This window comes from Pan paniscus, chromosome 2 (genome assembly GCF_029289425.2).
Source record: "Pan paniscus chromosome 2, NHGRI_mPanPan1-v2.0_pri, whole genome shotgun sequence".
Lineage (NCBI taxonomy): Eukaryota > Metazoa > Chordata > Mammalia > Primates > Hominidae > Pan > Pan paniscus.
The window spans coordinates 29,845,536-29,858,124 of NC_085926.1; the positions used below are offsets into that span (position 1 = coordinate 29,845,536).

A 12,589-nucleotide genomic window follows, 5' to 3' on the forward strand; every position below is an offset into this window, starting at 1 on the left:
TAACATGAATGAGATTCATAAATATAAAGAGGTCATGCAGTTATCATTAAACATGTGTTCTCAGTGCACCTCTGTTAACTTCTGACAGTCATTTCAATTCTGTTTGCAAACTCCGTTTCAATTTATGTATGCTCCCTTTATACCAATTCCATTCACATGTGACTCTACACTTTTGTTCCTCATACCAATCTTCATAATAATTTAAAATTTATTATTTATGGAAATACTGCATGCAATCTAAGCTTGAAAGCAGCAGGCTATACTGTACATCAGGCCCTCTGTTAGAAGATTGAGAATTTTCATGTCAATTATAAGCTAAATTTGAGGAATTCAATGAGCCCAACAAGAAAACCATCCTCAACCACAACGGAAAAATAAAAAAACTCAAACAGGCAAGGTATTTTGTTTTCTTTAAAGTGTCTATGGTTTCTTATCCTTTACAAAACTCTTCATAGCTCATCCACTTTTTATCTAACTTTTTATTTTGAAGAATTTATAGACTCACAGGAAGTTACAAAATAAATGTACAGTGATGTCCTGTTTACCTTTTACTAAGTTTCTCCCAATTGTTCTATTTTAAGTAATTATAGTACACTATCAAAGCCAGGACATTGATGTTGATCTAATTCAGTTTTAAATTCGAAAAAAGAAAAAAAAATCCACCCTAAAGATAACTTACTTGGACAGTTTTAAATTCCATTCAACATTGTAAGCATTGTAAGTATTAACCATGCTGACAGTCCTGGTGAACAAAGGATGGTATGCCCATATGGCCACAGAGAAACTTTCCCCATCTTGTTGGATATCGATACTCAGGTCTAATTTAATTCTTGGGCCAATGTCATAGCTGAGGAATGGAAAGGAGCCCATATCAGAAGACTTGGGTTGAAATCTGGTGCTGCCTCCAAATGTGTGACCTTGAGCAAGTCACTTGACCTTTCCAAGCTTCAGTGTCTTCATCTATAAAATGGAGAAAATACTCCTCCTGCCTACTTCATAGGATTGTTGTGAGGATCAAATGTGATGATGTACATGAAGGAACAAGGTAGACTGTGAATCAGCACTCATGAAGTTTATATTCTTTTCAGAAACTGTATCCAGTTATAGAGAAGTGTACTTTTTCAGAGGTGGTCTTATTCCTAAAAACAAAACATAACTACCTCCTTATTAGCCATGTGTTCTAGAATTTTCTTCATATGTAAATGACCTCCCCTTTCTATCACTCTTGTTAAGATAAGAAATAGCAATATATCAAACAAGCACTCTGGACTCATTACCTACACACCCCTTAGGCATATGGTCTATTTTTAAATAAATACTTTTTTAAACATTTTCTTCTTTAAGATTGAATGCATTTTAAGTAGCTTTTATTTTTATCCTAACTGCAGGATTCTTTCTTACTTTTTTATCATGCCATGAGGTGTACAATAGGTGTTCTTGACAATAGTGTGAAATTATAAGAATGTGAGGTTAGACAGCGGATGTTTTAAGAAGTAAAAATGGAAATCATCCAAGCTGCATTGTTTCTTGGTATGTCTGAATATATAATATAAACTCCCAACTCACTGGTATGTTCTGGTTTGTGGATAGTAAAAATGCCAGTCTTGGCAGTAAGGGTAGAGATATACATAGGAGAAAATAAACTTAAATCATGGAAAGTAATGATAAGAGTCTTTGTGTGTACTAAATGTTTTGGGCACCACAATAAAAACGTTAAGATTTGTTTCCTTCCCTCTTCATCCTATATACAGGCTGGCATGGCTTTGACCTATGACCCCACAGCTGCCATACAGAATGGGTAAGTAGATCACATTTTCTCTATTTTAATTGTGAATAGATCTTTGAGCTCTGAATCGACATCAAAGAAAAATGTTAAAATTTGTTTTGCTTTTGTTTTACGTCCTTAAACACAAAGTTTAAACCAAGCATTTTTCATCATTATAATTTTTTTCATCCTATAAGTTATTCTGACCTCCCATTCTCACAATGCCTCTGCCCACATTAAACCCTGTTCTCTGTCTCTCTCTCTCCCCCCTCCCTCCCTCCCTCCCTCCCTCCCTCTTTCTCTGTCTTTGGAGAACAGGTAAAGCTAGGCTGAGAGAATAATAACTCTAGAGTTAGCTTTCAAACACTTTTTAGTGTGTGCCCAAGTCAATTTATTCTTTCTTTCTGGTGATCAGGGGAATGGTAATGGAGGAAAGTCAAGTTGGTAACTCAGGTGATTGCATCTTCATTTTCATAAGCATCTGGAAATTTGTATCCACCTACTTAGAACAAGTCATATAGCTTAAACTTCCTCCTCTGAAAAACAAGTGTGAAACTACACGGTGTGGCAACTCTAAAATTCTGTGACTTCTAAATATCTTTCATTGAAACTTCCTAATGTCTTTGCTTAGGCTGTCTTGTAATTGACAATAATTATTCTTTGGTTGGTTGCTTATTTCTTTTCACTGTCTTTTATTTTGGAATTCTCCATGGCTTTCAGTTGTCTGTCTTTCAGTCTCATTATAAAGGCCTCATTGAAGATCAACATAGAGGGTAGAATGAATTAAACTTCATTTTCTATTTTGTCAGTTGCCTCTAAAGAAAATCTGTGGGATATTGAAAGTATTTAAATAATTACCTCTTATTCTTATATTATTCATTCAGGCAGTCATATAGTCAGTCATTCAACAAACATCCAGTAAGTATCCCAGGCACAATGCTATGTTCTATAGATTTAAAAAAACAATGTATGATATGAGACCCTTTCCTTCAAGAGGCTCACAATCTACTCGTCCATGAAAAAGTAAACATTAATGGTAGACTAGGGTAGGAGTATAGTCCTTTGTCCTTGGGTTGATTAAAATTTCCCTCTAGAGGTGAAAATTAAGGATATCTTCTCATATATCCAATAGGCATTTACTTATTTCCAACAAGATTCTATAAACTGGGTGTGTAGAAAGAAGTAAAGATATGGAGAAGAAAGTCCTCTAGAATTATATTATGTAGTTGGAGATAAATAATTAACTCAAAAAGGAAAAAATAAGGCATTATATATTAAGTGATAGTGACTGAAAATAGATGTTATAATGGAAAGGAATGACATTTATTGAACACATATTTTGTTCAAAGTACTTTGTAATTTAGTGGCACGTGGTTTCAAATGAATACATGTGATTACAATTATAAATTTATACAAAGGAAAATAGAAACAATAGTTCAAAAAATACCTGTATGTCCAGTAATTGGATTCAATAACTATTCATATTTTATAATATTTTACATGCATGCATATGTATGCACATGTGTGTTATATATACATATGTATCTACCTATCTAGAGTATGTATTATGTATGTATATACATATCTACCTGTCTATAGTATTTATCTATGTATCTACTTGTGAAAAGTACCTTGTTGCCCAAGGCTCTATGCCAAGGATTGGGGATGCAGCAGTGACCCAGACATAACTTGTTTTTGCATTTATGAAACTTAGATTGTTAAGGATAGAAATAAAATAACAATTAGCTTTTATATATAATTATGTAGTCAATTATTAAAATTGTGTTTAGCATTTTTAATTAAAAAGATAGTTTTTGCTGGACCATATCAAAGTAAAATTAAAACATCATAATATTTCTAACTTCTTACATCTTCAAAAATAAAGACATTAGTCACATGATAAAAATGTCATCACAAAAAATAAAATCAGTAGTAATTTCAAAATATCATCTACTATCCAGATTATTTTTCAACTTTGTTCAGTTGCCCCAAAATGTATTTTACAGCTGGATGATTCCAAAGCAAAATCAAAAAGTCATATCAAAATAGCTTATATGGATTATTTCATTTATTTATTATATTCTTTTGGGTGAGTGTTAATATCCCATTTACAGATAAGAAAATGAGGCCATGTAGTCCGAGGTAGAGCTGGGAATCGAATGCCAGTCTGTAACACTAAATAGAGCCTGCTGTCTTTGTCCAGCTAGGACAAAGGGAAGGCTATATGGAAGCAATGAGATTTGGCATAGATTATCCAGGATGACTTAGTTTATCAAGGATAGACATAGGGAAAGATGCTTATGGAGAAAGTGGACTGGTATGAATGGAAGTGGAATTTGTAGAGATTAACAAGCCAACAAGTTTTACTGGGGTGAAAGTTTCTTGTGAAGGAATTTTATAAGTTTAAAAAGTTTTTTTGTTGTCAGATTTGGAAGTTCAAGTATTTGGTTTTTACTTCATAAGCCTGGGGAGTAATTATTATTATTTTTTTTTAGCAACAGAGTGGTGTAATATAAATAATGAAGACTATATTGGAGCAGGAAAATCCTCTTAGTAGGAAGCATCATTAAGAGGATATTAAAATAGTACAGTTATAGAAGTGTAAGAGTTTGTTCTGGAGTGGCCAATGTATGAATGGAAGAAAGAAACCAGAAGGAGAGACAACCTGAAGAAACTTTTCAATCATGCATTAAGCAAGTGGCCATCAAAGAATCCTACATTCAGGGTTCTCCATCAAGGGCTGGGGACATACTGGTGAATAAGACACACCCAGTCTTTACTCATCTACATAGTAGCAAAGGAAATCAACATTAAAAGTATTTTATTACTTATATACCATAAGCACCCATTGGTGAACTGCAGGGTGTTATGAATTGTCTAGTCTTGCTTGAGTGGTTAAAACTTCTCTAAACAAGCGATTCCTTGAGCTGAGCTCTGACAACATGTAATGACCAACCGAAGTTGGATGTTATATTTGATGGCAAAAGAGAGAAACAAAAGTGACCCTGTACCATCAGCAGAAAGACAAGGAAATAAAGTGAAGAAAGATGATGATATGGTTAGGCTTTGTGTCCCCACCCAAATCTCATCTCTAATTGTTATCCTCATAATCCCCATGTGTCAAGAGAGAAACCAGGTGGAGGTAATCGAATCATGAGGGTGGTTTCCCCCATGCTATTCTCATGATAGTGAGTTCTCACAAGATCTGATGGTTTTATAAGAGGCTCATCCCCCTTTGCTTGGCACTGATTCCTTCCTGCTGCCTTGTGGAGAAGGTATCTTGCTTCCCCTTCACCTTCTGCCATGACTGTACATTTCCTGAGGCCTCCCCAACCGTGCTGAACTGTGAGTCAATTAAACCTCTATTCCTTTATAAATTACCCAGTTTCAGGCAGTTCTTTATAGTGGTATGAAAACAGACTAATGTAGATGATATGCTCAATTTCAAACATGCCTGATTAATGTCTCACTAAGACTCACTAAGTCTCACTAAAACAAACTAAGACTCATTAAGACAAAAAAAGATCAAGAGTCAGTGGTAAATGTGGAACTGAAGTTAGGGAATGATAACTTGTTGTGCATGATTTTAGTCAGTCATTCTCTAACGTGCAATTTAAAATTCTACAAAGACATAATTTCCCAAATACTCACCCTTAATTGTTACAAATCGACATAGAAAATAAATCGAGGTTTCAACTGCTAATCTGAGAAATCAAAGGTGAACTTTGGGCAGTGCAATTTTCAAGGCAGTGAGGACAGCCTAGAACACAGTGAACATTTCTCTTTTTTTCTCAAAATCTCCACCTCATATTTCAGGTTACCACTCCTGGACCCTATTGGAGTTGCTGCAGGTACATCTGTTAACCTTAAATCACCTGAAATATGAAATGTCTTTATTTATACCTTATATTAACAATATAACATTGTATCCTTTAAACTATTTGAACAGTTGCAAAAATGGTTCACCCTCTGCCACTACCCACTTAGATATTTACAACAATGAATATTTTCCTCAAGAAACAAATTTTAGTTAAGATGCTAAAGATATCCAAATCAAGAGATTTTATATACTATTATGTTATCTCATATTATATTATCTAATCTCATATCTCTAATATCATGTAATAAATAATTTTAGTCCATTGAAATTGGGCATATTATCTTTCCTCACTTTATTTTCTTGTCTTGCTGCTAATGGTAGCACCAGTCCCTCTCTTTAGTACTTCCTGTGCACCAAATAATCTTACCCACTTTTACTAATCTTACTCTGGTCTTTTCTCACTTTCTTTCTTCTCTCTAGTTGCTCTCGTCTACCTCTCTTGCTTTCTGGAAAGTAAGACTCCCAAGTCTATACTTCAAGTGTGTAACTAGCTTCAGAGATCAATGACCTGTGGTTCTAGCTTACTAGGTACTGCTACTATGTCATTGTCCCAAACTGAGGTCATTATCCTCATCAATATTTTGTAATACAAACTACACAAATTCAAACAAAACGCACATATCAAATTTTGTTTTCCTCTGTTTTAAATTCTCTAAATCCATTTAGGTTATGATCTCCACTCCTCAGGACTCTTTCTTATCCTACATTCTTCACAATAAAACTAATCATTAAGATGTGCAATCTATATCCGATGTATATCTTCAACCTAGCCCTTCCTCCGTGCCACTGGTTGAATTTATTCATTACCATTTCCTACCTACACTAAGCTTTTTACTCCCTTTAATATACCTCCCCCCACGAACAATTTTCACATTAATTTTTGAATAATTTTTAAGCAAATGTAACTACAGAAATCACCTACCTACCTGGTTTAAAGTATTACGTGGCCTTTACTAACTACAGAACAACACTCAAACTTCCCCAGATAGTACGAACAGAACTTCATAATTTGGTTACTGCAACTGAACTGGACCGTCTGTGATTCTTGGAACATCCCATGCTACTTTGTACTTCTGTGTCTTGTTGAACGTGGAATTCTGTCTGCCTGAGTTCCCATATGGTAAAACTCACTCCCCATGGCCCCACCACCACACACATACACATGCACACACACCATATAGATATGGGTATCAGTAACTACGTAATAATATACTTTTTAAAAATATTGTTTTCATTTCAAGAACATCATTAAATCATACCAGGCAGAGCTAGTTATGCTATTAGTCATAAGAAAAACAGTTTAAGCAATGGTTAAGAGTGAAAACTTCAGAATCATCCTGCCCAGGGATGCATCCAAACTCTGTCATTTACCAGGTGTGCAATTATGGACCTATTGTCCATACTTTAGTTTCTTCCTCTGTGAAATAAAGATAATAATATCAGTACCTTTCATAAGACTTTGTAAAGATTAAAGGAACCTGGTGTGGTACAAGATAATCATCAATGTAAATGTTGACATTATTGTTGCCCTATGTTTGGCCTTTCCATGATAAGTTTGACAATTAGTCTTTTTTATTGTGTACTTCTTGATACCCATATCGATAATAGTTCCCTGCTAGAATATAACTCAATGAAGACAGGCACCATATCTTATTCATTTTCATAGACTGTTTAACCCAGTATTGTGAATGCTAAATCAGGACTAGGAAATGTGACAGATGACATCTGCTTGGCTCCAGCAAGTTGACATCAGAGAAACCATCCTCCTCCCCAGCCATCAAGTCAGTCTGTCCCCATGTAACATCTTAACCTAATTCTCCTAAAATATTACCTCTAGTTTCACCCAAAGCAGCCAAACTACCCATGAGTTTCTCTGTCCTGAGTGAAAGATGGAGTTTTGGAAGGCTTGGACTATCCATTGTGTTGTTGGCAACAAGGAGATAGAAATTTTACATTCAGAAATTAAAGAAATAGGAGGATTATAGCTAATTGATCTTATTTATTTGATACTGCTTTATAGAAATTATTTTTCAACTGTTTTGCTTATCTTTGGTTTCATTACCTTTATATGGTAACATTCCCAGGAGTAGGACACCAGTAGAACAACCATTTCTATGCATGTGAGATGTCACACAAATATATACTGTTTCTTGAGTTAACATTGGGACATGCCTTTTAGAGGTGTGGAAGCTGATTTAAACAACTTACTCAACATACCAAGGAGCCTAACATAAGTGTCCATAATAAAGTATATTATTCCTCATTCGCATTGCTGTATGCAATTTAGCCATCAAATATAACTCAGAGATAAGTAACCTAACAGAAAGATAAATATTACTGTAGAGAACAGCCTGGTCCCATTTTACATAGAACACAGGGTATCCAAAGATGTAGTTGCAACTTACTCCAATCCAGTTATTATTGTTCAACGTTGCTTAATGCTGATTCACTTGAGGTCAATAAGCTTAACAATTTTTTTCAACTTTCTATCTATAGTACAGTCTAAAATTAGAAAAAAGAAAATGCTCACATCATATTAGGAACAATGGACATATATACAATTCTAATAGGAGATAGAATGCAAAACTATTGCGATTAAACCACAAAGTACTATAAGATATATGTATATATTAACTTTCATATGTATAAAATGTTTCTGAAGGAGTACGCGAGAAAGCATGGTGGTGATTCTCTGGGAAGGGCCAACACAGTAGTGGGAAATAGGGTGAGAGGGAAACTTATCTTTCACCGTTTACCTTTTTATTTATTTTTTTCAAAAAGAAAAATAAAGCAAATTATTTCCATGGGACCGTGGAGGAGAGGCAGTTGTGTTCTGATGAGGAATTGGGAAGGCTTCTTGCTAGTGCAGTGACATGAGCTTTTCCTCTTGGAGAGGTGCCACATCCTAGCTAAATGACATATTTTGTGATCCTATGGAATCCTGTAACAGTAAACTAAGCCATGGGGCTTTTTTAGTATCTTAAGCAAGTATGTGTCTGAGTTGTAGCTAGTAGGTTAAATTGTGTAAAGAGTTAAATGGTCTGTATCTCATAACCTTCACGTTAATACAGAAACATGACACTGAAATAAAGGCCCCCGAAGTTAGCTTGATTGTTAGCTAAGGAAGAACAAACAGTTCATAACTACACCATGGTGAATCTGCGCTGTTTGCATTTAGGCAGTAGAAAATGTCAGTTCTGTCATCTGCCTGAATCTATCCAAGTTATCACTTAAAAATTAGATCAATATCACTTTTCTCTAGGACTCTGAAGGGTAGAGAGAGGAAGCGTCTGTGTCACAACAGAAAAGTAAAAATCGTAGTACTTTTTACTGTAGGCTAACTTACAAGAATAAAAATGTCCATTCTCTTAGAGCTATGTGGTAAAACTCTAATTTGTTTTTACTATTGCCCTATTGCTCTTTTAGCAATCCAATGTGAAATTCCATCCCTTTCAAAGACGAGTAGGGGAGGTGGAAAATATTCCCTCCCATATTCAAAATCTCATCTTTCCTGTGCCCTTTTCATTGGGAGTTGCTGTATAAAAGCCTCTTGGATTGTTTTTATTTGAATAAAATATATTCTTGGGGGAGATGTGAAAAAGAATGTTTTCTATAGCATTGGTTTGCTGGCTGCTTTATGTGGGCATTTGGTATTAAGTAATATGGAAACCTTATCTTATTACACTAGGAAAGGAATCTAATGTGAAGGATACGTTGGTATTACAATAAAAATGACCAATACCTTATTAATCTTGTACTATTGTGTTACCCTGAGGATAGTATTTATGGTTCCAGCCCTAACAATATTGCCTGTGGACATGAAACACAAGCCAGTGCTGTTTATTTCAATATGTAAATAGGATTTGTTTTTTGTACAGTAAAAAAAAACTATACCCTGCGGTTATTGATATATTAATGTTATTTTTATTGTCAGTGAAATAAGATTTTACCATATTACTACTGACTGCCAAATCCCCTGAAGATGACTTTTCTGCAGGCAAAATAATGTCCTATTAGTGACCTAGATTTGCATTTTCTGGATTTCTGGAGGACAGTTGCCTTTAATGACAAAGAACCAAATGATTCTTTGCATTTCTTGAAAATACTAAGTTTTTCAAAGGGTAGCTTAGACTTCCGTGGATCATACTTAGTTAATGTCTCTTATCCACTTTGCATTTAATATTTTGTTCATGTGAAAGAAACCCCAGAAGTAACTAGCTCATGTGCTTCAGCAAGGTTTCTCAATCTTCATGCTACTAACATTCAGGACTCGGTAATGTTTGTCATAGAAGCTGTTCTATGCATTGTAGCATGTTTAGCAGCATCGTAGGCCTTTATCCACTAGATGCCGGTAGCTCCCCCCTCTCCTCCAGTTGCGATAACAAAAAATGTCTCCAGACATTGCCAAATGTCTGCTGGAGAGCAAAATCACCTGTGGCTTAGAACCACTGGGTTCAGTGTAAAAGAGGCACTTGGTATATACATAATGCTGTGAATCTTGGTGAAGAAGTAAACTTTTACCAGGAAAATAACTTGTTAAGCAACTCATTCCCATTTTCTGTAACAACATTTGCAAGGCATAATGCATAATGCATATATTACCAAATACAAAAACATAAATTCACATGTTTAGAATTACCTTATTTTGTTATTCTGCCTAGAAGGTTCCCCAGTAGCATGACATCTCTGCTTGAAGTATGTATGTATGTATGTATGTATGTATGTATTTTTAATGTGATGCCTGTGTGAAAATGTTTTCAAACCCTGACCATGGCAGGGACTGAAAAAAAGCTAAGAGATTTGGAAACACATTCTGCAGTTCCCTCCTTGGAGTCTGCCCTTGTGTATTTTCCTTAGATAGGTACCTGTAAGCCTCAGATGCAACAGTAGCCTCTCCTGTCATGGTTTAAGCAGGGGTTTCCTGTAAATTCATCTGGTGTATGTTTGGACTTGAGAAGAGCTTATTTCAGAATACCAGAATTAGGAGATCAAGATGGTATGCCGATTCTGTTCTTCCCAGAACATTTTCAGTTCTAAATGACTCTCTGACTTGAGTGGCAGTATTGGAATTTGCTGGGAAGTATGAAATGTAATTCTTGTTTGATGGATAGGATTAGAGCAGATAGGACAAAAATGCATTAAATTTTCCCCCAAGGGTTCCTTTTACTAGTATCCATTTACTTGGCTGCTTTCTTTATGTTTCTGTTCTCTGTTTTCCCCATAGAATTTCCTGTAAACTTTGCCTGTCAATCCAATCTTTATTGCTTTCATTTTTAATACTCCAATTGGCGCATTTTACAAAGTCGACCAGCCACGCTAAAATGTAATGTGTGGTTTGCTTTGTCTGTATAAGAGGCTGAACCTGGATTTCTACCAGAAGTTAAACCACTGCATGGCGTATGAGGAAGACTGTTTATTGAGTGGCCTTGGGTGCCTCACGTGTCATTATGAGCCCCAAATACTGTTCACTGCCTTACAAATAAGATCTGTCAAATATAAGACCTAGAAGGAATTTTCAAATGCAAACCTTGATTTTTCATAGAAAAGGACTGTCTTTTTTCTAGTTTCTAATGCCCCTGCATGCTTAGAAATTTGGTATATTATTTAAGCTTCCACTTAGCATTTAATATGTGATATTGGACCATCTTCTCTGGGCTCTCATTCCTCAGCTTCCTACCTCTTTCAGGGACCCTTCTCCTATGGTCCTGCCACCCTGGTATTGATCTTCCTGTATGGTAATCACTACTGAATTCCATAAGCTGCTCTGCATTTATTCATTCATTCATTCATTCATTCATTCAACATAGAGTTATCAAGTATCTACTATCTCCCAGGCTCTGTTCTAGGCAACAATACTGATATACACTCAACCCCCTTGGAGCTGACATTCTAGAATGAGAAATGTCAATAAATACATTGTATTCGTCAGTTCAGGCTGCCATAACAAAGTGGCTTGATTGATTTGGTGGCTTAAACAACAAAAATTTATCTTTCCTCAGTTCTGAATGGTAGAAATTCAAGATCAATGTAGCCGATTCTGGTAAAGGCTCTCTTCCCCTGATTGTAGATGGCTGCCATCTTTTTCATTTGTTTGTTTGTTTGTTTGTTTTTTGAGAAAAGGTCTCACTCTTGCCCAGGCTGGAGTGCAGTAGCACATTCATGGCTCACTGTAGCCTCAATCTCCTGGACTTAAATGATCTTCCCACTTCACCTCCCAAGTAGAAGGGAATACAGACATGCACCACCATGCCCAGCTAATTTTTGTATTTTTGTAGAGATGGGGTCTCACCATGTTGTTCAGACTGGTCTCAAACTCCTGGGGCTACCATCTTGTTATGTCCTTACATGGCCTTTCCTCAGTGTGTGCGTGTGAGAGAGCCTGAGTGAGCTGTCCGAAGTATCTTCTTAAAAGAACACTAATCCTATTTCATTAAGGCCCCACCCTTATGTCCTCATTTAACCCCAATTACTTCCTTAGACACCCCATATCCAAAGACAACCACAGTAGGGGTTAGAGCTTCAGCAGGTAAATTTAGGGGGTCACAAACATTCAGTCCATAACATATAAAAATAATTTTTTAAATTACCACTTCAGATAGTGATAAGAGAACTATACAAATATATCAAGAGAAAAGGATAGAAAACAATTGGGACAGACATGGCAGTTGCTAATTTAGCTACAACCCTCTCTGAAAAAGGGACAGTTGAGTGAGACCAGAAATGAAGAAGAGACAGCCTTATTAAACTTTGGAGAAATGAGCATTTTAGGTAGAGAGAATTTCAAGTTCAGTGTAGAGATGAGAGTGAGAATGATGAGATCAGGACAGAAGAAAGTCAGTTTGGTTCAATCCTAGTCAGCTATGGAGAAAGGGTTAAGAAAACAGTATCAGAGAAGTAGGCAATAGCCTGATTGTGCTAGCCAGTGCAAGGAGTGAACATTTGTT

At 35.8% G+C, this 12,589-nt stretch overlaps 1 protein-coding gene across 12 annotated transcripts in view; it reads left to right on the plus strand.

The window, feature by feature from the left end:
• The window catches only part of RBMS3 (RNA binding motif single stranded interacting protein 3), a 1,476,433-nt gene that overhangs the window by 1,330,716 nt on the left and 133,128 nt on the right, over positions 1-12,589 (plus strand). For all 12 annotated transcript variants that reach the window (XM_034956011.3, XM_055109591.3, XM_055109592.3 and 9 more), the window contains one exon: positions 1,752-1,798. In XM_034956011.3, coding sequence (XP_034811902.1) covers positions 1,752-1,798 — 47 coding nt within the window. The remainder of the gene's footprint in view (positions 1-1,751; positions 1,799-12,589) is intronic.